This window comes from Hippocampus bargibanti, linkage group LG07, assembly GCF_051943395.1.
Source record: "Hippocampus bargibanti isolate YZ-2025 linkage group LG07, ASM5194339v1, whole genome shotgun sequence".
NCBI lineage: Eukaryota > Metazoa > Chordata > Actinopteri > Syngnathiformes > Syngnathidae > Hippocampus > Hippocampus bargibanti.
In genome coordinates this window covers 7,766,822-7,794,608 of record NC_142740.1, presented here as the reverse complement: position 1 = coordinate 7,794,608, position 27,787 = coordinate 7,766,822, and the positions used below count along the sequence as shown (strand labels likewise).

The following is a 27,787-nucleotide window of genomic DNA, read 5'->3' as shown; positions in this document are numbered from 1 at the left end:
TAATCTCATCTATCCAACGTCTAATATTATTTAACTTACCATGGAGAAGGCGAAAAACCTCTATCACAATTTTGCTGCTGTGATATATAACCTCTCCATTTTTGAGGGTTTTTAATGAGGAAAACTCCTTCTCGGCTCTCCGTTTTCTTTTTTTGCTTTTGTTCTTTGGAGCAACCACTCTCTGGCCATGGTGTACTATCCCTAGCTACAACACTGGGTCCCCTTCACGCATTTGTTGATACAAAACCTTTGCGTAATTCACCTGAGAATTAGTTATCATATTCATTAGCATTGTTCTTAAGCATGGAATAATACAACCAATGACTAAGAAAATAAGTACAATCACAATTGCGAATGGGATAAACATTCTGAGCAAAGTCTTATACCAAGAGCCCCCAAAGAGCCCGTCAAAGATCCACGGTTGATCAGGCCGGTGATCTTTGGCCATGGCATCTCTGAGATCCCTGACAACAGACAGAGCATCAGTCATGTTTATGGAATTCGCTTCTTCGGGTATGTACGTACAACAAGTATCACCCACCATAGCACAGACGCCCACTTGTGGCGCTGTCAAAAGGTCCAAAACCATTCTATTTTGCAGCACCATTTGTCTAATTGCTGCAATTTCAGTGTTTTGCATTTCATCTACTTCCAAACTGGCGTTTACAAACACTTGAAACCTGTAGTCAATTGTTTCAATTCGTAGCATGTTTTTAGCTACTCCAATTTGTGGAAAAAGAGCTAACATTACCTTACTTCCCGTGCTATGGTGTTTGAATTGTTCTGGAACATCAGTTCCCCAGATCGAATCGTGGGGCTTAAACGACACTCTTCTTTTCACATGATGGTGTGCTGGACGACTGGTAATGATGAAAGTATTGTCAGTCACAGTAACAGGTGCGCACATACCGTAGGCTTTCGGAGGAATAAAAGAATATACTTTCCAACCACATAACCACCAAAGATGTGAAGATACAGGTAAAATGGTGACATTGGTGTTTAACGGTAGCACGTATAAACATCTATTCTCATCTATAAAACCTAGATTTTGACCTGTACCGTACATTGCAACGCATACTGGTAATCGCAATCCGCTCTCGGTCATAACCTGATTTTCAGTTTCCAAAATGGTATCCAAACTTGGAACAATCTCTCCTCTCGAAGCATTGCGAAGAACTGGAAAATGTTGATCAGGTTTATGCGAAGATATTAACATATACGCAGCTCGAGCCATTTTATCTCCAAATACCTTTGAATGCACTCTTTGTTGCGTTACAGAATGTGGCATAAAAGAACAAACAAAGCAATTACTTTTCCTATTTTGTTTAGCAATTAATGTAGCATAACGATACCACGTGTTTGATAACAACGGATTCCAGTCATGTTTTTCTCCTGCAAATGGTTGATATAATGCGTCCATGACATCTGAATTTTGGGCTTTTTTGTCAGGTGTTTCCATCCAGGCTGTCGGTTTGATGTGCGGTTTGCGCTGGAAAGGCGATGTCACGACTGGTGTTGTCAAAGATGACAACATGCATATAGTTACAGGAAAACCAGTGTGATGTTCACGAAAATCAGGACAGAGTCTCAAGTCCATGCATCCCGCAACCTTGTGGGTTACGATAACGAGTTGGATATCTGTCATTGTGCCAGTTCCAGTTCCTAACCAGTTCCCTTGAGTTATCTTTCTGACAATTCGTTTTGCTTCTTGGGCACAGCTATTTTGAACCCATTTTGTTTTGGGCTCAGAATGGACCACAACTGAGTCCCAACCAGTGGTCCAAGTCTTCCCTGACTTGATACGAGCGTACCAAGAACCATGAGGGTAATCACTTCCCGTTTGTCGTGCTTCGTTCCTGAGGATGTTAAGAGGAAATGAGATGATTCCTGCATCTTGTAGTGGCAAGCAGGCTACAGGATGTGCCATGCTAGGGCACTTTTCTGTCATCGTTGGTTGCAATGGTGGAGTTTGGCAGGCTGATGGAATGGGAGGCTTTACGTGCGTCATCTGGATTGCCTCCACTAATTCATACAGCAAGATGATGTGGACCAAACCCATGGCTATTGAGTGGTTTGGCTCCGTCTCTCTTCCACCTGCTCCGGATCTGGTTGGTGAACGATTTTGCAGTGGCTTTGATGCACCCAGGTGGACCTCTCGGCGATTTTGATGGCAGTTGGCGTTGTTATCAGCACGGTGAATGGCCCCTCCGACTTTGGTGCAGACCTTGATCAGCGCCTTCGGGGAGCCCAGCAGCCTCTCTGTTCCTGCAAAGGGAACACAGGACTGCGGCAGTACACGTGCTGTGGACCTCTTTGTTGTTGTACAACATTTCACACAACCATTTTGCCAACAAAGCGCCTGGATCTGATTCATTCTTTTAGAATAAAATGCAACTGGTCTCAGCTTTTGTCCATGCTTTTGTAACAGGACTGAAGTCATGTATTTGTCTTTGCAGTCAACTGTTTGAACAAAAGGTTTGTCATAGTCAGGTAAAGCTAAGACGCTAGTGTTTGCTATCAATTTTTTTAATTCTGTAAATGCTTTACTGCCCTCTTCGGTCCACTGAATAGAGTCTTTCAGTGCCATTTCGTCTTGGTATATAAGTGTCAATAATGGTTGGGTAACTTGTGCATAATGCGGAATCCAAGTTCTGCAATAATTGCACAGTCCCAAAAACGTCATCATCTGTTTTTTCGTCTTAGGTCGAGGAACCTGCAAAATTGTCTGTTTTCTCTTAGTTGTCAACTCTCTTCCCTTTCTTGACAAAAGATGTCCTAAGAAAACTACTTCTTGTTGACAGAACTGCAATTTATCCAAAGAAGCTTTGTTACCTGTATTCGCTAAATATTGGAACAAAGCTATTGATACAGTCTTGTTCTCATCTTCAGTCGGTGAAGCAATTAAGATGTCGTCAACATACAAAAGAATCTGAGAAGATTCAGGATGTTTAAAATCAGCAATACACGAAGACATTTCCTGTGAAAAAATTGTAGGACTATCTGTAAACCCTTGTGGTAATCTTGTATATGTATATTTTTTCCCATTAAATGTAAATCCGAACCAATGACGTGAATTTTTGTGTAACGGAATGGAGAAAAAGGCATTGCTCAAATCAATCACTGTAAACCATTTTTTGTCAGGTTTTAAACTGTTCAATAATGTGTGCGGGTCTGGCACACACGGAGCACGCGATTGTATGGATTTATTTACCTGTCGTAAATCATGCACCATTCTCCAAACTCCAGATTCCACTTTTTTAACAGGAAATATCGATGTATTACATTCACAAGTTGGGTCTTCAATCAAAATACCAGCTTTCACCATATCCCGTATTACAGGGGTGATGCCAATAATAGCGTCCTGTTTTAATGGATATTGTTTAAGTCTTGGTCGATAAGTCGTTTTAGGCAATACTTCAACTGGTTTCGCTGTTTTAAGTAAGCCCACATCAGTTTTTCCCGATGACCAAAGGGTGGCAGGGACGTCTGGAAAGTCCTCCGCCCCTAAAGTGGCCATCAGTCATAATTCTAGTGAATCGACCTTTACTGGGTCCCCCATAGCGTCAACTACGAAGGACTCCAGAAAATTCACTTTTTTGGGTTTATACCCTTCTTCTGTTGGTATTAAAGCTATTTGCAATTTTTGTAACAGGTCTCTCCCCAACAAATTTATAGGACACTCTCCACTCAAGACCATAGTGACCTTGTATGGAGTTAGTCCCTCATCTAAAATTTTTATTGGTTTGGAAATCGGTAACAATGTCACTTTCCCATCTGCAGATACCACAGAAATTTGTTGTCGACTCGGAGTGACACCTGGAATGGTGTCTCTTAACACTGATCTGCATGCACCACTATCGCAAAGAAATTTGACATCCTTTTTCCCGATTTTTAGCCAATAATAAGGTTTTTCGTTTTCCGGTAAGGTTAAGGCAAACACATTAGTCAAATCCAAGATTTCAACTGGTTTTATTGATTCCCATTCCTCACTGTTGTGACTGTTGTCATCAGTGTTGAAATGGGGTTCCTCGCGTCAATCTGAATGTTTTGTTTTATGTCCTTCACCATATCGCGTATTATATGGTGGAGGTCTGTAAGATTTCCCATGTTTCCCTTTCGGTATAGGTTTCTTTTTGCAGTGGCGAGCAATATACCCTACACTGCCACAACTGTAGCATCGATCATTGTGCGGCATCCGTCTCTTCATCCGATCCTGGTATAACACTTTCTCCATTATGTTACCCATGGTAGATGCCATCACATGTTCCATCGGCGAATCTGCACCATTTCCCCACTTTTTTCTCACCACTTCTTGGGCGTGTATTGCCCATTCCATGAGATCAACCAACCTTCCAGTCCGGTGTTGGACATAATGTTTGCGAATGAAATCTCCAATTTCCGGCGTCAAATTCTGCAAAAATGTTTGCTTGAATTGGTTGACATATATGGAATTCTCATCAGCAGATTCAGGAATACAGCAGTGGTTTCGAAAAACATTTTCCAAGCGTCCCCGAAAAATGTTAATATCTTCCCCACGTAACTGTCTACAATTCTGAATTAAGCCAAAGTTTGGTGTTTTCTTCCATAATGTTCGGATGTTTTCACAAACCAATCTTCGTTGGGTTGACGCTTCCTCGTACGTCATATTCGTTCCCATCGATGTTTTCCCAGTAAAGTCACCTTTCACCCGATTCCAATGGTGTCCCAAGCATCTCCTGAGAACCTTAAGTGTTTCTTGTCCATTCAACTGATAAGAAGCACATAATTCCTCAAAATTCTCAGTCCAACTTTCTGCATTTTCAACAACATCACCTAGTCCTTTACACGCCTCTGCAACATCACTGTCGCCCCATGGCCGATAAACCAAGATAGTTTGATCATGTATGCTTGAAGAATTAGGATTTGCTACCTGAATGAGTGGCAAAACGTCACAGTCGCTTCCATTATTCATTTCAATTCCATTCAAGTCTTCAAACGGATACAATTGTCCAGAACAATTTGCTTTGCTCCTCGTACGCGAAGAGACACAATCAGCAGCAATCTGATTTGCCATCTCAGGTTGTAATCCTCGTATTCCTCCAGTAGGGGTCATAAGCGCTCCATTCTGCTGGTCTGCCCAACAGACATTTGGAGTCATCACCTGGGGGGCCCACCCAGGGGGGCCCACCCGCCCCACAGGGGTTGAACAAATGGCATCCTCCCCCTTCTTCAGCCCTGCGGAGGAGGGGTAGAAGGAGTGGTAGGAGGGAGGGGGTCGTGGCGCCTTCTCGGCGGCGCAGGCCCCCGCCCCACCCCCTCGCCTCCCGTGGGGGAGCTCTGGGGATTGGAACAATGGCTGCTTTCCATTTTCCACCAACTTTTCATTGGGACGTGCAACAGACGAAGCCACAGTTTCATCGTCAGAGCCCACTTTGGAAGACATTGCAACTAGCGCTTTCTCCTCTTTTTTCATCCGCTTGGCTTCCATTTCTCTCTCTCTGATTTTTGCTTGCGCAATCCAAGCTTCGCAGGCAATTATCTCGGCACGTATCTTTCCAAGAGATTTTTTCATCACGGATGCTTCCTGAAGTTTCAATCGAAACATGACTTCCGTCAAAGGCTGGAGTTGCAATGCACCAGAGAACGTACTACAGTCCATCCACTTCTTGCAATAAAGTTCGCTACCTGGGAACTTTTTGGACATAAACTCTACGTCCCTATGAATTGGGGTCTTTTTAGAAAAAATAGCACCCATTTTCACGATTGCAACAACAAATTCCTTCTTTAGCTATCACAAGAAAGGAAGCACACCTCGCGATGTTGATTCAAACCCAAGAACAAAGGGCGTGATTCGCGCCAATCCTCAGCCAGGATGCGCGTTCACGCACACACACAAGGAATGCTCTTACGCACACACGCACACACACACACACACCAACGGCTCAAATGACTTCGCCCCCACCCTTTTTTCTCTCCGAGACAAAGAACTTTCTCTGTGCCACGATGCTAGCATAGACAAACCAAGTTAAGAATGTATTTTTGATCTTATTTCTTTCCTCTCGACTCAGTACTATAGCAGCTGCCCTAAAACACTTCCGCTCTTCAGAATAAAAGCGGTCCACCACACAAACTGAATTCCAGCTATCACCACCTTGTGAACAATATTCTTTCGCTGGAAAACTTCCGATTCACAATTCGGCGTGTGGATACTTCGTGCACATTAATATGCACTCCTCCACCGGCATACGTATTCTCATTTGGCCACCTTGCCTAACGAAAATCGCTTCACACCGGTCCGTACGTGAGTCAAGTGGAAGAGACCGTCTCTGGCCAAAAAGAGGTCTCACAATGCATTCAAACAATGGCTGCTAGCTAGCGCGCTACTTACTTAGTGAACTTTTGAATGCTGCCGTGTAGTCCTTCAGCCAGAACGCGAGGAGCCACAACGCCACCAGAAAGTTGTGATTCTTTCCGTCTCTCGAGCGGAGGATTGCAGGAGCAGGCTTCAGTGAAGAACGAAAAAAATCTTCGTTTCTTCCGTAGGTCGCCCCAATCAAAGAGCAGATTTGACGCGCATCTCAATGCGGGTCTCCCGTCAAAAAATCATAAAACGGGTCAACCACCAGGAGCTTCTTTAGCTCCCGTCTCGCCTTGATTGGTCGCCCAATGTGGTCCTCACGCAAAGACTGGTTGACTTGGCACGGGTTTCTTGGCACCAATTAATGTCCGGTTAAAACTTCGTTTGTCTTTCCTGGTTCGCGCATTGTCTGGAGTTCACTTGATAAAAATATCAGCAAGTACAATAGATGGTGAACAAAAAACTACTTTATTCTAATGAGACAGAGAAAGCACTTCTCGTCTCGGTGGGACGAAGACATGAGCACAAGAGCACAAAGAACAAAGAGAGAGAGCTCCCGCTCTGACAAGTTTTTAAACATACAGAGTGGCGATCTGTTGTCCAATCAGTTGCGAACAAGTCGACCTTTCCCGTCCAATCGGTTACGAGCAACTCAGTGTTGGGCGGGTCTCAGATTGAAGTTGGAGCCGCTGCCTTTTCCTTCCACGGCTATTGTACTAATAAGACTGATAGTTTTATTTAACTAAATTAGACTGAAATTAAACGTGCACAATTCATAATATATACTAAGCTAAACATGAAAAAACATATGTTTACTTAATCTAAACATGAAATAACGTAATATGTTTACTAATGTGCATAAACACTCTATCAACCCTCCCAACACTGAGTTGTTCGTAACCGATTGGACGGGAAGATCGACTTGTCCGCAACTGATTGGACAACAGATCGCCACTGTGTATGTTTAAAAACTTGTCAGAGCGGGAGCTCGTTCTCTTTGTTCTTTATCTTTGTCCGTGTGCTCATGTCTTCGTCCCACCGACACGAGAAGTGCTTTTTCTGTCTCATTAGAATAAAGTAGTTTTTTGTTCACCATCTATCGTCGTTGCTGATATTTTTATCAAGTGAACTTCTGACAATACCGAACCAGGAAAGACGAACAAGAATTTAAACCGGACAGTCACAAAAGATTTTTGAAACAAATGTCGAATTGCACGGTTCCGATTTCGAGCAATTGATGAGAAACAGAGTTTCCCCAGGGCAGTTTCTGTTACTGGAATTGCCGGTGGTCTGTCAGGAGTAGCGGAGTGACCCTTGAACAGGCTTATGATACCACTTGGGATGGCATCCATAACGATGGCAAAGTCCTTAGGGGTCTCAGGGATTCGATGCGTATTGAGAAACTCAGCATAGTTCATTAAATAATTGTTTGTGTTAAAAAGTTGCTTTACATAAATGATACCCAAGTCAATCCATCTCGACAAAAACTGATTTGTTTTTGTACAAAATATGACAGTTATTCCAGATCATAAATGAATGTGGAGAGAATGGTTATACATTAGGCACCAGGCTAATAAAACTTGTTCATGGAATTTTGATAGGTTAACAGGCAATTTTTCAACCTTATAATTACATTTCACCAAGTCGGGAAAACATGGATTTTGGAATGAAATTCCAGATTGCATCAGGCCTACACAGATAATTACACAGCCAGTTAATCTTAAACATATAGTTTAGAGAAGTAAAGTCCAAATAATTTAGGCCTCCCTCCTTTAATGTCCTGGATAAGACAGAGTTTCTTATATAATGAGTTTTATTTTTCCATCCAAAGTTATACATCATTTTGTCCATTGTCTTACATGTACTTGGATCCACATTTAAAGCCATTGTAGGATATACAAACCGAGAGATTCCCTCACCTAGCAGTATTCTTCCGTTTAGTGATAGATCCCTTTGTAACCAGTGATTAAAGCGCTTCTTGGTTTTATCAATTATTGGAATGAGTAAACGTATTTTATGCTTAAGGCAACGTGTATAATACGCAGACATTTGCGTCTAAAGCTAAAGGACAACCGACATCACTTTTTTGTTTTTTAAATGACATCAGACAAACGTTTGATAGCATCTAAAATACCCAAAACGCGCAGTATGATATTTTTAGTCAAATGCAAAACACCAGTAAAAATGACTTAAAGTGTCCAAAATCTGCAAAAAATTGAGCTGCGAATTGGGCATTTAAAGAAAGTCCCGCCCCGAGTCCGTGACGTCACGCCAAGACGTCTTGCATAGCTGGTGAATCCAAACAATGGCTTCAGATTCGAAGAATGTGCTTTCTTGTTACACATCCAGTTATGAATATGATTCAAATAGTTCTGAAGAGGAAAGCATACATGTTTGCAATCGATTAAAGAATTTATTTCATGCCATTTTGAGGCAACACTGGGGCAACAATGGATCATCAGAAAAGAGGCACAAAATGGCGACCTCCAGTGGCCACCTCCGCTTCCACATGCTGATAAATTCCTTATATGGAGCTTGGACTCCCTCTTCTGGCGGCTTTTGGGGGCAACACGGACCAAACATGCACAGCAAAATACATTGACGTGATGGAAGGACGCTACAATGCGTCTTTTTTACAGTCAGGGGGCGGTCCTTTCATGACGGTACGTACGGACTCGTCACCAACTCAAAAACAAGACTTCCTGAATATTCAGAGCGAGTCTTAAAACGTAAAATATAGCTATATGCGGTGGAATCATATTAAAATACGCTCAGTAGAAGTCATTTGAAGCCATTTTACAAATTATGGACACAACTTGTCCAGCGACGTCGGTTGTCCTTTAAATTTTGATGAGCCCTAATAATGACGAATAACATTAGCACAAAATGGGGGGATATGACTTGTTATGGTAGCAAAGGGAAATGTTTTAATATATTGTGCTCTAACTTTAGGTTTATTTAAGTGTATTTTTGCAAACATTTTCACTTGCTGTATGTATTTACTCGAGACTGAAGCGTGCAAATTTTGAAAGTAAACAACTCAACAACGTCACTGGTGGGTTGGGCTTGAAACTGCCGAGGATTTCAGGAAAGACAAAACAACTGAACTGAAATACAATTGAATTCATTTGAATTCACTTTGCAGCGATACGAATCAAATAAAGAAAAAAAATCTGACGTTGAAACCAGCTTTTTTATCTTCTACCTCATTGTGCATGAAACTCATATTGACATGTCTGATCTTTATGCGTCCCTCAACGCCGGTTTTGGTCAGATGGTCAGCTTGAGTGTAACTGACGGAATAATCAACAAGTTGGGGCACCACCGTTAAACCTCTATGTACATATGTTGAGGTAAACTGATACAAATCCGTCTTCATTATTGGAGACTTGTACAAACTTGGCCCTAAATGACCACTGTCCTGCCTGTTTCCCTCCTTATCGCTTTGTTACAGCTTCAGTTGTTGTTAAAGCACAATAAAAATCAATATGTATTTTATTGTATTTGCAAGACTGAAAATGAAAATAAACAGAATTTAATTATCAGTGAGGATCAAATCCAGTTTCAAAACTGACCTTTTCAAATTCAAATTGTGCAGTTCAGATTCACTTATTCGTTATAATTAAGATTATAATATAGATTATAATATACAAATCCATCCTATATCTGCAATTCAAATTCAGAATAAACTATTTAATTCCAAATTATTCACCCTTTGTTTTGGTGGTAAATATTCCACCTCACAGTGTCACACAACCGACGTCTCCGGACAAGTTGTGTCCATAATTGGATAATAAAATGGCTTCAAATACTTCTACTGGGCGTATTTTAATACGATTCCACCGCATATAGCTATATTTTACGTTTTAAGACTCGCTCTGAATATTCAGGAAGTCGTTTTTGAGTTGGTGACGAGTCCGTACGTGACGTCATGAAAGGACCGCCCCCTGACCGAAAAAAAACACATTGTAGCAGTCCTTCATCAACATCAATGGATTTTGCTGTACATGTTTGGTCTGATAACCATGTTGCACCCAAAAGCCGACAGAAGAGGGCATCCAAGCTCCATATAAGGAATTTATCAGCCTGTGGAAGCGGAGGTGGCTACTGGAGGTCACCACTTTGTGCCTCTTTTTTTTCGGTGAGAGATTTTCCCCCAATGTTGCCTCAAAATGGCACATATAATTCTTTAATCGATTGCAAACATGTATGCTTTCCTCTTTACAACTATTTGAATCATATCCATAACTGGATGTGTAACAAGAAAGCATATTCTCCGAATCTGAAGCCATTGTTTGAATTCTCCAGCAATGCAAGACGTCTTGGCGTAACGTCACGAACTGGGGGCGGGACTTTCTGAAAATGCCCAATTCGCAGCTAAATTTTTTGCAGATTTTGGACACTAAGTCATTTTTATTGGTGTTTTGCATTTGAATAAAAATCTCAGATTGGGTATTTTAGATGCTATAAAACGTTTTTCTGATGTCAGTTAAAAAACAAAAAAGTGACGTTGGTTGCCCAAAGCTTTCAAGGGTTATTTTTGCTGATCTTTCATTGGATTGGATGGGCCGTTATTCATCTCGCAATGGATATACAGTAAATATCGTTATATCGATATTGGTTATATCGATAGTAATGCTTATTACGATACCATTTCTATGAACGCAAGGAGAAAATTTACATGCCGCAGGATCAGATATATCGATAGTCCGGTTATATCGATATTTTTTCCGACTCCCGAGAATATCGATATAACGAGACTTTACTGTATTTACATTTCACAGCAGCAAAGTTACCAAAGTAAGAGGAAAGGAAAGGAAGTAGAAAGGGTAATGTCATGTACAAATGTTTGTTTTCCTAACACACTGTCCATCCGTGTTTTCTTACAGTTCTTACAGCCACTGTGAGACCTCACTGCCGAGTATGAGACCAGGAAATTGATCATCACAATCAAAATCGTCACAATCAAAAGATGGCTACATCTGGCTTTGGAAGGTGAAAAGAGAGCATGGAGAGTACAAGGATATCTTTTTTTCCTTCGGCATTTCCTATCAAGGGGTCGCCACAGCAAATCAGTGTCCTCCATCTTTAGAGGTTTGATCCGCATGTTTGTATATGATGGATATAAATTTGCAGTTCAAGAACAACTTGCATCTTGGATCTTGTGTTCACTGTTAAATAAAGAAAAGTGCAGTTATGTGTGAGGTTGACAAATTATGACAATAAAATATTTTTATAACAATTGTTTTTGCCTTTTTTTAAATAAGGGTGAAATATGGCTCATGAAAGAAATGGTTCAGTTAAGGTTGAATTAAGGCTGACATCAGGAGCCTGCTCTGGCCCGGCGTCGCGCTGGAGTCGGGCCAGATCTGGTTATTCAATGCGGGCCAGATGCGGGCCGGATCTGGCACACATTGCAGTTGCCAGATCCGGGCCATTTCTGGACCGTCATTCATTGCCGTATCCGGGCCGAGTGCGCAGCCGTGTGTGGGCCGGAGTCTGAAAATTAGAAGTCAGTGATGTAATTGTCCAAATACAGAGGGTGAAGGCGAACGCGAGCTGGCCGAGGCTCTGGATGAGCCTCTAGCCCAGCCATGGGCAAACTACGGCCCGCGGGCCACATACGGCCCATTAGGCTTTTTAATCCGGCCCGCCGAATTTGCCCAAATTATAGTACAAACAGTGTCTAAAACTCATGACAAAAAGTTAGCGAACAACAGGGCAGATAACTGAAAAGTTGCCTGTCCCCTTTTTCACAACTTGAAGCACAAAGAGACAACTAATCACATTAAAAAAACATTGTAACAAAGTATAAAGTTTTTTTTTAAATCAAGAATGCACCTACTACAAATGCTACCTTGCTTAATTTACGGTAAATGTGCATGGCTGTAGATTTTGCTGCAGTAGTCGATTGTCATTGCGGTGTACAATGCAACGTTTGCATTGCTTCCTACGAGCCACTAAGCCCCTTTCATAAGTCTCACGTACACTTTACAGCAGGGGTGTCAAAGTCATTTTTTGCCGCGGGCCACATTGTAGTTATGGTTTCCTCTCGAGGGCCGTTATGAATTTGGGGAACCCATTAGAATGTTTAAATCCCTTAAAATATATATAATATAGAGCACACGGCAAATTAATGAATAACTCGTTTTCAAATCTGAAGTCAAGAATAATGACTTTTATTGTGGTTGACATCCAAAAATATGAAATTTTGGCTCAGATTTTAGCAATCACCATGGAATTTAACAAGTTTGATTTGCTGTCGCGGGCCGAAAAAAATGATGTGGCGGCCCGGATTTGGCCCGCGGGCCTTGACTTTGACACCTGTGCTTTACAGTCACGGTTTAATGTAAATTTACGTTTTTTAGCGTCACATATGTTGTTAGCTTCTTTTGAATCTTTCTTCTGGTCTGAGGTTCTGTGCATCTATTTTGGAAAATGACATGCAATTGCACGACTTTATAACGCTTGCGAAAGTCCGGAAGAAAGAAGCAGGCTTCTGATTGGCTGCCGTGCCGAGTATGCAAATTTCAACTGCAGGTAGTCTATGTTTGTGTGCTCGGCGACGGTACACGTGTTTTGTTTATGCGTGTAGGCGAGGGCGTCAGTGAGTTTTTGAGTTTGTTGAACGCGCGGTCAGGACAATCCATCTGTGATTTGGCGGAATTTAACACAAGTAGGTATTATTGAGCTTGAATATTTCGTTGTGTAATAATATGTTTTGAATTTTGAAAGTGATTCCATTTTTCAATAAATGGTGATTTCTTTAACTTTGCCCCTTCGATGGAAACTTATTTTAATCTATTTCCATTTCCTCCTCCAAGTATCTGCGAAATAGTATGTAAACGCCATATTCCTTGAGACAAATTTATTAACTGATCAGGGATATTTTTCACATTTGAAAGACAGTTAATAAATTGGGTTGTAGTGTTCTTACTGTGCTATGAGGTTTGTACATACTACATTTAAAGGACAACCGGCACCATTTTTTGTTTTTGTTTGCCACTGACATCAGAAAAACGTTTTATAGCATCTAAAATACCCAAATCAGGCAGGCTGATATTTTTAGTTAAATGAAAAACACAAATAAAAATGACTTCAAATGAATCACTTCAAATGGTCAGTTTCAGAAGGTCCCACCCCCCTGTTCGTGACGTCACGCCAAGACGTCTTGCCTTTGATCGAGAATCAAAACAATGGCTTCAGAGTCAGAGAAGATGTTTTCTTGTTACTCATCCAGTTATGAATATGATTCAAATAGTTCTAAAGAGGAAAGCATAAATGTTTGCAATTGATTCAAGGAGTCCTCCCATATCAATTCGAGCCGTCAATGACAGCAATGTAGCACCCAGAAAATGCAGAAGATTGCGCCCAAGCTCCGTTGGAAATGGGCTGATTTGTCAGCTGCGAATTTATGTCAGCGAATATCAAATAGTTGTCTTGGTGCAACACACAACGATTCACCATCGCAGTATTTATGTGTTTTCTTTCTAATTTCACCATCAACACGGATCAACACGAAGTTTTCAGACCAAACAAAGTACCCAAAATGCATTGTGTGTCGCTTTCTCGGTCAGGGGCGGTCCAAACATGACGTCACATGGGGGTCGTCATCAACTCGAAAACAAGACTTCATGAATATTCAGCGCAAGTCTTAAAACTTAAACTATAGCTATATGCTGTGGAATCTTTGTAAAATACGCTCAGTCGAAGTCATTTGAAGTGATTTTATAAATTATGGACATAACTTGTCCGGTGGCGTCGGTCGTCCTTTAATGCTTTAGGTTTAGTATTTCCGGCCCAAACACTCCCTCCAAATGCTCCTCTGTCAAATTTTAGAACCCAATGCGGCCCGTGAGTCAAAAAGTTTGCCCACCCCTGCCCTAGAGCTAGATGTTGTGAGAGTTTGCTAACGACCCAGCTTAAATCAGGTCTGCTACATGTCATTATGTATATTACGCTGCCCACTATCTCTCTGTACCCTGATGAGTTACCCTCACTGTTAAAGTCCAATTTCTGTTCACAAGGGGTGCTTCTTACTTTGCACTCAGCCATTCCAAATTTTCTCAACATTCTCTCAATGTGTTTCTTTTGAGTTATTTTGGTCTCTCCTTTACTTTGTTTAAAATCGATACATGGGAAGTGTCGAAGTGGACCCATATATTTCATTTTGAACCTTCTTTTAAGCATTTCTTTTACTTCACTGAGTAGGGTATCGTTACTCTCCGCAATGATTAAGTCATCCACCCACAGTAACAAAATAACTTTTTCATTTTCGGATTCTCTGCAGTAAACACGGTGATCAGCATCATTTTGTATGAAACCATTCTTTATGAGGTGATTATTTGTTCCAGTTACGCCTTGACTGCTTTAAGCCATACAGTGATTTGTTGAGCTTACATATCAAATGTTCTCCTGTTTGTGACCTGGTCTCAAAACCTTCAGGTTGCTCCACATATAATTCACAGTCCATTGGGGCATGGAGATATGCAATCTTCACGTCCATTTGGTGAAGGGTGAGATCTTCCTGCACAGCCACCTGCATCAGTGCTCGAATGGAAGTCATGTTAGCTGTCGGCAAAAATGTCTCTCTGTAGTCAATTCCTTCCACTTGACCAAATCCTTTTGCCACAAATCTGGCTTTACAAGTCTCAGATCCAGCTGGGTTTTCTTTCACCGTATGTCTCATTTTCTGTGAGGGATTCCATCTCCTCTTCCATTGCAGTAGTCCACATTTTTGACTTTTCAGATTGCAGAGCCCAGGGGTGCTCATTACGTCGATCGCGATCTACTGGTCGATCGCAGCGTGACAGTAAAAAAAACATTTGTCAGCCTATCAAACGTTCCGTCACTTGATTGACATACAGGGCAACCATTCAGATGACAACTGAATTTTTACCTTTAGGTCGCCGTGCATGCGTAAACAACGGCGCTAAACGCAGCAAAATTTACAAGCTAGTCAGCTCAGTCAGCTAGTCACCTCAGATTTTAAGCCCTTGCTAAAACATATGGTGATCAAAATGAGTGAGAAAGCGGGATCAAGTAAGGGGGCAAAACATATTACTTTCATACGGAATGGGAAAATGTGGAGCGGCATTTTCGTACTGTTCATGGAAAATACGACTTTGACTTCCCGCCGAAAAGCCAGCTAAGAAAGAGAACGGTGGACGAACTAAAATCCCAGATGTCCGGACAGCAGTCATTTTTCACTCAACATACTTCAAAAGCGATAGCCGCCACCGAAGCATCGTTCGGGTGAGTCATGCCATCGTTAAATCAGTAAGTCCTTCCAAGACGGAGAGATGGTAAAAGAAGCATTCGTTGAAGCAGCTGACTCCTTGTTCAGAGACTTTAAACATAAGGCAGAGATATTATCTTCAATCAAAGCTCTGCAGCTGTCAAGACATACAGTTACACGGTGCTGTGTAGCCACGGCTGAGGATTTAACCCAGCAAATGTGGAAAGACATCGGAGATTGTGAGTGTTCTCACTGCTGAAGTCCAGGGCTCTGTAAGTTCTGTAACTTACTCACACAGGAAAAGTACCCCAACATGAGGAAATGTGCTACCTCCTTGACTGCATTATTCAGCTCCACTTATTTATGTGAGTCGGCTTTTTCCTACATGAAGATCATTAAGTCCAAATACTGTTCCACCATGAATGATGAACATTTGGAAATGTGCTTGAGGCTGGCTGTCAGCAGCTACTGTCCGGAGTATGCATCCATGGCTGATTCAATTCAGTGCAAGTCATCAAAGTAAACTCAGGTAATTACGAAAAATGTTCATAGTTATTTATTATGGTATGTATATGTAGTTATTATGTGTGTTGTGCAATATTGACTTATTCAGTTATGCAAGGTACATCAACATACATTGTACATACAAAGAATCCTTAAAACATTTGAAAATAATTATGTTTTGCATTTTTGTCGTGGGTAGATCATTTTGACTTGGAAGTTTTTATAAGTAGCTCGTATGCTGAAAAAGTGTGAGCCCCCCTGGCATAGCCAATTTAAAAGTTCTTGATAGAGTGCTTATGCACATTAGTAAACATATTACGTTATTTCATGTTTAGCTTAGTACATATTATGTTATTGCATGTTTAGTTTAGTCGACATGGATGTATGAAGTTTATTAGTTGAATAGTTTTGAAAGCAGGATGTAACAAGTATCAAGTTTCAGTCTAAATGTTCTCCCAACAAACTTGCCCGTAGCTGATTGGACAACAGATTGCTGCTGTGTGACTTCCAATACTTGTCCGTAGCTGATTGGACAACAGATCGCTGCTGTGTACGTTTAAAACTAGTGTGAGCGGGAGGGCTCGCTTTTTTGTGCTCTTTGTGCTCTTGGCTTCCTGTCCCAACAAGAGATGTTCTCTTTTTGTTTCACTAGAATAAAGTAGCTTTTTGTTCACCATCTATCGTCCTCGCTGATATTTTTATCACAGAACTTCGTTGAACACCGAACCAGATGAGAAACAAGAATTAGAACCAAACATAAATTGGCGCACGAAACCCGTGCCAAACAGCCAGTCTGGAGCGTTTGAAGAGTGCCACCTGCGTGCCTCAGTTGACAAGAGACGGTAGCGTTCTGCTACCGGTGGCTCTACTTGCTAAATTTCCCCGCAAGAGACGGGGGGGACAGTCGGTCCTTCTCGGCGAGCCTGCTTTTTAACTGGGCCACCACGACTACGAGAGACGGAGAGTTTTTTTTTTCTATCCGGTGGGGCTTGCCCGTGAGTTATCACGGGAGACAAGTGGATTCTTGGTAGCAACTGCTCGTATCGGCGCGGTGGAGCCCTTCTGACATTCTGGCTGACTGTCTACATGGCTGTGTTCGACGAAGTTCGCTAGGTGAGTGACACTAGCAAGCAGCCATTGTTTGAATGTATTGTGGGATCCTTTTATGGCCAGAGGGTATCCTATTCATGTTAATCCACGTATCTGGGGTGCTGGTAACGTGACTTTATTGGAACTTACATCTGATTATGACCCGGTTCAGATTATGGGTTCTATTTCTGATGAATGGGCCAGGCGCGTCCCCATAAGTCGGGCCCAAGGTGCACTGAAGTACTAGTGCACGCGACGATCCGGTGCTTATATAGGTCGGATGCGTCTGGTTTACCGCGCCGCCGGCAGAAGTAGAGTAAAACCGGTAGAGTTCTAATAATAAAATTCACGAGAGGTGGAATTCACTGTGCGCGAGGGCTGGGGAAGAAATTGGAAAATTGAAAGATTTTTTAATTTTGATCCAGACGTTATGTTATTTTAAAACGCAGCTGCTATTGGTACTGTTTTATCTGTGAAACTAATACATTCATTCTGGTTTATTTGTGCTAGAATAGTGAAACACAAGTTTCTTTGTGTCACAAAGAAAAAAGTGGGGGCAAGGGAGTCATTTGAACCGTTAGTGTGTGCATGTGAGTGTGTGTGCATGTGCGTGCGTGTGCATGTGCATTCATTGTGTATGTGAGTGCGTCTTGTGGCTGGAGACTAACACAGTGGGTGTCTTTGTCCTTGTTCTTTGTGTTTGAATTAACACTGTGGGTGTGTGTCTTTTTGGAAGAGAGTTAACAGAAGGAATTTGTTGGTAAATTGGGGATTTGAGAGAATGGGTGAATTTTTTTTCAAAGAAAGCTCCAATTCACCGGGGTATGAAATTCAATATATAAAAAAGTGGGGTAGATGTGAAAACATATTCGGGGGACGCTTTGAATATGTTTTCTGACATGATGAGGATTCCACATATGTTGACCAATTCAAGCGGATTGGAAAGAAAAAGCTATGTCTTCAAAGATGGCCGCTGATAAAGTACCTCCTGCCTTAAAAGGACAAAGGAGCTCATAGTCTTAAAATCGCCATTACTGGACAGAGAATTAACCGCTGCGGGAGTAGGGGCGAGCTGTGGATTGTGGAATTTGAGCTTGGGAGTCAGAGGTCAAAGGGGGGCGGATCTGCGCGCGGGGTCCACTCCACCACTTCCTCTAACGGCTGCCCTCTCTTTTCCCCCACTCACTCTCCACCACCCTTGCTGCTTATAGAAGACCAGATGTGTTTTAGGATAAGAGCGGACTGGAACACACGTCCCCTATTGGGAAGACTCAGTCGTTACACCAAAATTTTTTTCACAAGAAATGTATTCGTGTATTGCTGATTTTAAACAGCCCGAGACTTCTCAGATTCTTTTGTACGTTGACGACATCTTAATTGCTTCACCGACTGAAGACGAGAATGAGACTGTATCAATAGCTTTGTTCCAATATTTAGCGAATACAGGTAATAAAGCTTCTTTGTATAAGGTACAGTTTTGCCAAAAAGAAGTTGTTTTTCTAGGACATCTTTTGTCAAGAAAGGGAAGAGAGTTGACAACTAAAATAAAACAGGCAATTTTGCAGGTTCCTCGACCTAAGACGAAAAAACAGATGATGACGTTTTTGGCACTGTGTAATTATTGCAGAACTTGGATTCCGCATTATGCACAAGTCACTCAACCATTATTGACACTTATATACCAAGATGAAATGTCACTGAAAGACTCTATTCAGTGGACTGAAGAGAGCCTTACAGCCTTTACAGAATTAAAAAAATTGATAGCCAATGCAAGTGTTTTGGCCTTGCCTGACTATGAGAAACCTTTTGTTCAAACAGTTGACTGCAAAGACAAATACATGACTTCAGTCTTGTTACAAAAGCATGGACAAAAGCTGAGACCAGTTGCATTTTATTCTAAAAGACCGGATCCAGTGGCTGCAGCTCTTCCAGCGTGTGTTAAAGCAGTGTGTGCCGTAGCGTTGGCAGTTCAGTCGTCAGCTGAACTTGTACTTTTCCATCCCACAACGCTGATGGCACCACACTCGGTTGACTTATTGATTACAGGCACGAAAATGACTTTCTTGTCACCAGCACAACATTTTTCTATCATGACAACTTTGCTGGAACAACCACACATAACCGTTGAGAGGTGCAATAGCATTAACCCAGCGACACTTCTACCTCTACCTGTTGACGGAGAACCACATTCATGCGTTGACAGAATAAATGAGAACTGCAAACCACGACCAGACTTGAAAGACACACCTTTACCTGACAGCATCCACCTGTATGTTGACGGCTCTGCGTCTAGGTCAGATGCAGGGGCTAACAGGGTAGGCTATGCTGTTGTGAAATTAAATTATTGCTGATGGCTCATTACCAAACACGCATTCAGCACAAGCAGCAGAAATTGTGGCATTGACTGAAGCGTGTAAATGGGCGGAAGGAAAAACAGTGACGATTTTTACAGACAGCCAATAGCGTTTTCCACACTTCACTACTTTGCAGCTCAGTGGAACCGCAGAGGAATGACTACATCGAATGGAAAATCTGTTGAACATGCAGATTTATTGGGAGGCTTATTGAAAGCTATTCTCCTTCCAAAAAGTGTGGCTGTATGCAAATGTTCAGCACACACAAGGGCTAAAGACAGAATTAGCTCAGGTAACGGTGGAGCAGATGCAGCTGCCAAGAAGGCTGCTTAGACTGTTCTCAATCTAATAAATCAAGAGACACGTGAATTAGTGCCCACACAAGTTTTGAAGGAGATGCAAGTGTTAGCTACAAAATTCGAAAAAGATCTGTGGCTGGCCGATGGTGCTAAGCTAGTTGATGGACTGTATAAAATAGAAAATAAACCATGTTTTTTAGCCACGTTATAAGTGCCTTGCATGTCTTGCACGCTGGGTCCGAGAGGACATTAATTTCATCTGTGCTGTATGTCATGCATATTAGCATATTTGACAATAAAGCTGACTTTGACTTTGACTTTGATGTTTACCGAGAAACATGTTCCCTATGGTGGCTCGGTTGAGCCATGGTAGGTTTCTTCAGCTGTCATTGCTGCTGTGAAATGTAAATTTCTCCACTGTGAGACGAATAAAGGCATATCCAGTCCAATCCAATCCAATCCAATCTGTACAAATTTGAAGGTTTCGGACGTTTCACCTCCTATGCAAGAGGCTTCGTCAGCAAACTAAAGTCTGACTGGTCGTATCGGCCCTATTTATATATCCCTAATGTCCAGCCATGGCGGCGCCGGACACAGCTATGATAGGTCCCTACTCTCAGGTTGGGGGAGCAGAGGACCACTCCCTGTGGCCCCACTGATTGTTCCTACATTCCTGACTAACGACTGGCCCATTTCCCCCACTCCCACCGGTATCACCTCATCAGCATTACGAATGTTGCCTAACCTGTTTTGCCTAAGCAGGCTATTGTATGAACGATCCAAATTGAACCTCACCCCACCAGACCGGTTTAATGAAGGATTTTGTTGTTTTATAAGAATCGCTTCTTTTACCCCCCTTTCAAACCATCGATGTTCTTTGGCTAAGATTTTAACCTCATTGTTGTCAAATGAGTGGTTGCTAGCTTTTAGGTGCAAATGTACTGCCGATTGAGGCCCACTTGTATTATCCCTGCGATGTTGATAAAGTCTTTTTTTGAGAATTTTTTGAATGTTGAGTCTCCCCAATGTACTGCTCTTTACAATTATATATATATATATATATATATATATATATATATATATATATATATATATATATATATATATATATATATATATATATATATATATATATATATATATATAAAAATCCAACAAACTTGCCCATAGCTGATTGGACAACAGATCGCTGCTGTGTGACTTCCAAAACTTGTCCGTAGCTGATTGGACAACAGATCGCTGCTGTGTACGTTTAAAACTAGTCTGAGCGGGAGGGCTCGCTTTTTTTTTTTTCTTTTTGTGCTCTTTGTGCTTCTCTTTGTGCTCTTGGCTTCCCGGCCCAACAAGAGATGTTCTCTTTTTGTTTCACTAGAATAAAGTAGCTTTTTGTTCACCATCTATCGTCCTCGCTGATATTTTTATCACAGAACTTCGTTGAACACCGAATCAGATGAGAAACAAGAATTAGAACCGAACAGTTCTAGGTACACCATAAGTTACTTTGTAGAAATAGTCAATAGTTTCGGTTTTGTCATCATCACATTTAGTTTTACATATGTACTCCTTTAAATATTCTGGAGCCCTTTTTTGTTTTTTAGAAAACCTCCTTCCCTGTTCTGTCTGAATATTGCCTGTTTCTACTGTCTCTTCAGCACTGGGTTCTTTGCTTATCTCAAGTTGATCTTGACTCTGTTTGATTTCCTTGAGGGGTACTTTACTGTAACTCTGAATATCGTCACACAAGTCACAACCCGTTTGAGTTTGGCCATCTGTGTTGTTTTTCATTAAAAATTTCACTAGTCTATGTCTCAGGACTTTCCTTGTCTCGGGGTAGTACACATTATAGGCTGGACTATACTTATCATGGCCTACGAAAATTCCCTTCTCACATCTGGAATCTAACTTCTTTTTGTCCTGTTTATAAACGTAACATTCACAGCCAAATATTTGCATGTTAGAAAAGTTGGGTGCCTTTCCTGTAAAAGCCTGGTAAGGTGTCTGCTGTAGCCGCTTACTGTAGCATCTGTTGCGAATTTGAGCGGCCATTTGTACAGCATATGTCCATAGTTGCTTGGGAAGGTTACTTTCCAACAGCATGCATCTAGACATCTCAAATAGTGTTCGCCAACCTCTCTCGGCAGTACCATTTTGATGGGGCGAGTAGGGTGCACTCGTCTCATGCCTTATCCCAGTAAAGATTGAAACTCTTGCCCAGTGAACTCTGTGCCGTTGTCGGATCGGATGCATTTTATTTTTCCATATGGGGCTAGATCGGCTATGAATTTTTCTGTAGTCTTTGTCGTGTCAGCCTTTGCCTTAATAAAATATGGAAAAATCATCCCACTGTGGTCATCAGTGAATGCTATCGAGTACCTGTAGCCATTTCTATCTGTCTGTTCTATAGGACCGCACAGGTCTGTATGCACTGGCTGTAGCACAGTTGCAGCTTTAGCATCTGCATGTCTGTTCCTGCTCTGTGTCAGCTTGCCCTGTGTGCACATTTCAGTTTTGATTAGGCTTGTGTTTCCCTCCAATAGACATTCCTTTAACCACTTTTTTTAATTTAGCAACATCTTTGAAGTTACAATGACCCAGTATTTTGTGCCAAGTTTGGATATCATAACAACCATATGCTTCATCAACATTTTGCTCTTCTATTGTGTTTAGGTAATACATTCTACCAAAGATCTCCATTTTGAATTTTGTCCCATCCTTGTGGACTAACCAATCATCACCGTCTTTGAAGCGGACCTCTGCTCCACTTGCTGTTGCTGCTTTGACGGAGAAGATGTTCTGCGGAAAAGCTGGGATGTAGAGTGCTTGATTAAAGGACAACCGGCGTCTCCGGACAAGTTGTGTCCATAATTTGTAAAATGGCTTCAAATGACTTCTACTGGGCGTATTTTAAGATTCCACCGCATATAGCTATATTTTACCTTTTAAGACTCGCGCTGAACATTCAGGAAGTCTTGTTTTTGAGTTGGTGACGAGTCCGTACGTGACGTCAGAAAAGGACCGCCTCCTCACCGTAAAAAAGACGCATTGTAGCGTCTTTCCATCACGTCAATGTATTTTGCTGTACTTCTTTTCCTTTCGGCTTATCCCTTCAAGGGGTCACCACAGCGAATCAGTAACCTCCATCTTCAGAGGTAGGATACGCATGTTTGTTTTGGCCCAGCTTTTACGTCGGATGCCCTTCCTGACACAACCCTCTGTATTTATCCGGGCTTGGGACCGGCACAAGAAGACTTATGTCCCTTTGTGGCTACAGAACAAGCAACTCGCTCAATAAAAGGCTCCCAAACAGAAAATGGTCATCAGTACAGCAACAATCAAAAAAGCAAAACTATACTCACCATCTGTTTTTTAAAAAAAACATGTCTTACACCCAAAAGCCGCCAGCAGATGGAGGCAAACTCCATGGAAAGATAGTATTAGCCTGTCGAAATGAGCTGATTCATTCCTCACCGGAGCTGGCCGCCATTTTTCTGCCTCTTCCTGGGTGAGACATTCCCACCCGCCCGTTTGCCTCAAAATGGCCCAAATAAATTCTTTAATCGATTGCAAACATGTATGCTTCGCTCATCAGGACTATTTGAATCATATTCATAACTGGATGTGTAACAAGAAAGCGTATTCTCCGAATCTGAAGCCATTGTTTTGATTCACAAGCAATGCAAGACGTCTTGGCATGACGTCACGTAAGGGGGGCGGGACTTTCTGAAAATGCCCAATTCGCAGCTCAATTTTTTGCAGATTTTAGACACTTTAAGTCATTTTTATTGGTGTTTTGCATTTGACTAAAAATATCATACTGCATGTTTTGGGTATTTTAGATGCTATAAAACGTTTTTCTGGTGTCAGTTAAAAAACAAAAAAAAAGTGACGTCGGTTGTCCTTTAAGTCTCGTCTTCACGCGTCGTCCCTCGCTGTCCAGCAAATAGACCTCAGCCTCTCCTTTCATCTTTGCCATTCCGCTCACCTTAGTTCCGTCTGCGAGCTCAATGATGTGGTCCTCGGGTTTGAAGCTCTTGTCGACTGTTTTCAACTTTATGGCGTCGTTGACCATATGTGCTGTGGCGCCACTGTCGACCATAAAGCCTTTCTTGTTTCCACTTGTCGGATGGTCATTTAAATTGAAGAAGAATGTGTGCTCTGACTCTATCTCGTCAGCAGCTCACTTCATGACGTCGGGGCCTCGTCCTCATCGGCCTTGATGTGGCGTGTCCCACCTTCTTTCCTCTCTGAGAAGACATGTCATGGCCATGTGCCCTCTTTTACCGCATGTAGCATTCAATATCAGCCAGGTCAATTTTCCTTCCTCTCCCTCTCCCATGCGGTTTTGTACTCCCGCTGGTTTTTATTACATTGTCTTCTTGGCACTCTGATCACCTTTTCCGTACTTTTCAGTATTCTCAAAACTCCTTAGCTTAGTTTTGAATTCTCCGAAAGTCATTCTGTCATTAGATTGGGTGACGTGCACAACGAATGGTTTGTTAGAGTCAGGAAGCCCCTTTAGCCCCATGGATATCTGAAGCCCGTCGCTAATGTGCTCTTCTGCTCTTCTTAATGAGGTGAATGCAGTCTCTGCTCGGATAACAGTCTGTGACTGTCTCATAGCTGCCTTTTCGGAGTGAGGAAAGTTCGCAATACAAACCACCCGTGGTTTGTCCTCTCCAGCATAATGCTCACGAAGAATCTCCAGTGCTCTTCTCCAGTCACGTTTTGCATCCCTCATGACCAGCGATAGGCTCTTATTGTCCAAACATTGCACCAACTCTGCATATGCCTCTCCATTCTTAGCCTTGTCTTTGGCGAGAGCTTCTTTTCTGTCTTCCTCAATGTTCGGGACGCCCAAAATAACGTCGCAGAGGCCTCGCAACTACATGTGCGCTAGGAACCTCGTCTCCCAGAGCTCAGTTTTTCTCATCGAACAAAAGTCTAAACTATCTTTGGCCTGTGGTCCTGGGCCCATAACCTGTTGCGCTAGTCATTCTGGCAGCAGTCCTCGCGTTTTAACAGTAACCAAAATGGTAACTTTTCGTAGCGATTGATAATACTCACGAGAGAAAAATGATGCACAACCGTGTCAATCATTGGCCTGGGAACTCGACAAACATTTTTATTCTGCGCATGCTCTTAAAAAGGCTTCACAATTTCCGGGTATCACATGATCAGCTCGCAGGTGACATCAATCATTAAATTTCCCCAATCATGTCTTTTGCCCCACATACACACACACACTCAACAAAATCTTTCAACAAGGGACACCGGGTAGACCGGGTAGACCGCTTAGCCTTGTGGGTTATTCTGCCACAAAATAGGTTAAGCGCTGGCTAGGGTCTAAACATTAGAAGTCAGTGATGTAATTGCCCAAATACCGAGGGCGAAGGCGAACGCGAGCTGGCCGAGGCTCTGGATGAGGCTATGGCCCCACAGGCACGGGTGGTTTGCCACGCTCTTCAAGGCGCCGGTGTTCTCGGATGTGTGACAGGAAAGTCAGTATCATATCCTCTTCTAAACGGCCGAATTTACAAGGCCCGGGAAGCATCGCAAGTCGGCATCGTAGTGGTGTACCGACTCGCCTGTGCGTTGACGTCATTGACGGAAGGCAATCCGCCGGACTATCACGCTCTTCGGGTGGGGGGCAAAATGTCTGTCCAATAAAACGACGCATTCTTCGTATGTTTGCCTGGGACCAAGGTTCCAAAAAATGCGCTGCCCCTCACTACCCAAGCTGTGCACCAGCATAGCCGTTAGCTGTGCGTCGCTTGCCTCGTGTAGTCCGATCACCGTCAGCGACGTCGTGTTAGAGTCATACCAGCGGGACCACGGGACTGGTGGCTCACCGGGCAGCGCGAGGAACTATGTAGAAGTCCATCTTCGTCGCCAATGTCATGTCGAAGGAATGAGAGAAGACTTGCTTTGTCTAAGTCTTTTTTGTGCCGCCATGTTCGTATAGTCGTGACGTCACCGCTGCTTTATGACCTGTCGCACATTCTGTAGCAGTGTGACATATGCTTCACAAATCAAAATGATTTGTTTGAAATCATTTCCTGCCGTGTCTTATGAATAATTTAAGGTTGGTCACTCAGCCATTTGTTCTTCATAAACTGTTGAACGTCGCGGTAGTCATTTGTTTTATATTGGGACGCTAGGCAACACAGCATCAAACACGTTAAAAATATATAGAAATAAGTACGAAAGTAAGTTCGAAAAACGGGTGGCTCTCAATAACGAATAATTGGTGTAATGTTACGCGTCGTGACGATTGAGGATCATGTTGATTCGACAACTTCCTTATTCACTTCACACACAAAAACACGCCAGGAATACAAAAAAGAACCGCGTACCAAAAAAAAATTATTTCGTTTAATTTACCATGATATCATTATTCCGAGTTCGACACGAAGTTTACTCTGTCATGGATTATATATTTTTACATATACGTAATTTCATAAAAAATCTTTGTTATTCGAGTCGCATTTGATAAATTAAGTGAACATCTGTCTGAATGCCTAAGTAAAAGTGTTGTGAATGACAATGGACTCATTGTAATTGGATTTTTATTAAAAAAAAAAAAAGTTTCTCCAGCGTTTTGATTTTCAGTGTATTTTTTTTCCCGGCAATTTCCCCCGCCTTTGAGAAGATCCTCTCACAAGGCACCGAAGAGGCCGGTGTGCACAACACCTGTGTGGCCAACATAAATAGGTGAGGGAACATTGCTTCCATGGACTTCCAGTAAAAGAGCGGGTCTTCCGTGTGTGCAACGTGTCCTGCTGACATAGGACACTGCACCTCTGACTACGCATCAACAGTTGTTCTGGTAGTGGAATCTGGTGATTATGTGCCAATTTGGGGGGAAAAATAGTGACTCTCAAAATGTTTGAACATTCTATTGGATCATATTTTCAGAGAACCACCCGGATTGTTTAGTTTTTGCTGCTAAACGAAACGGTAATTGAATTGGAAGCTTTAAGGGTGAGACTTGGCACCGATTTTGGCGACTTTCACCTGTTCAGGTTTTGGTACCTTTTGATTGGCTCAAACCGTGGCAGATTTTGTTTCCGTCTCCGCCATTTCAATTAGAATTTGTCGATTTTTTGGGTTCGATGCCTTTCTCTTTCTGGAATTTGGCAATCTGGTGGAAGATGTCCAAGAGGTTTGCCGGAAGATCTTCTTTGGACCTTCCTTCGGGGAGCGAAATCTCTTCCTCCTGCTCAGCTCCGAGTCGAGATACGTTTCCCTGACGGGTGTCGCTCTTCGACGGCATTTGATCTTCGTTAACTGGAAGGGAATTGCGCCGGCAAAAATCTTTCCCTGGCGCTAATTTTCTGGAATAAGACGAATCGGACAAGGAGCAGGAAACTAAGTGCATCCTCTCGTCGAAGCTACTTCGTTGGGGTTCTGCGGTGTTTCGTTTTTCCTCCGTCCATCTTCCGTCTTCTCGGCCCAAACTTATGCTCAGCCTCCGTCTTTCTGGGCCGTCCTCGGTTTCCCTCGTGGGGCGCGACGGCCACTCGAAGGCGCCGTCGTTTGAGGATGGCGACAAAGAATAGAGACAGATCCTCGGGCCGTCGACTTCTTTGGGCTCTCCCTCGGCGGCAGCACCGAAATCCTCCCACGTCTTTTGGTCGAGAAAGGTGGCGGAGGTATCGGGAGGTTCCGGGTACCATTCCGGTTCCTCGTCATCGTCTTTCCCTTTCTTCTTCCTTACACGCTTCCTGTCGTCACTCCTGCGCCTGCCGCCGCCGCTGCGTTTGCTTCCTCGCGACAATTTCCTCTTTTTCTTTTTCTTTTTTTTGGCTCTCCGGCGCGAGGAGGACGAAGACGATGAGGTGGACGATTTCCCGGAGGACCAGGAGGAAGAGGTCGACCTTTTTTGTTTTCTTTTCATCCTGACAAAAAGAAATGCTCGGTTCTCCTCGCTATCCATCCCTGAGTATTGATTCCCCTTTTACATTTT

At 42.5% G+C, this 27,787-nt stretch overlaps 1 protein-coding gene across 8 annotated transcripts in view; it reads right to left on the bottom strand.

The window, feature by feature from the left end:
• ttc14 (tetratricopeptide repeat domain 14) overlaps positions 1-27,787 on the bottom strand; it is a 54,094-nt gene that overhangs the window by 11,738 nt on the left and 14,569 nt on the right. For 2 of the 8 annotated variants that reach the window (XM_089001183.1, XM_089001185.1), the window contains one exon: positions 24,923-27,719. The exons of 3 other annotated variants lie outside the window; for them this stretch is intronic. In XM_089001183.1, the coding sequence (XP_088857309.1) occupies positions 26,903-27,719 (817 nt within the window). In that variant the 3' untranslated portion in view covers positions 24,923-26,902. Of the gene's footprint in view, positions 1-9,081; positions 11,509-11,589; positions 11,837-24,922; positions 27,720-27,787 lie in introns of those variants that run through there. 3 more of the 8 variants (XR_016115583.1, XM_089001189.1, XM_089001187.1) reach the window with 3 other exon arrangements.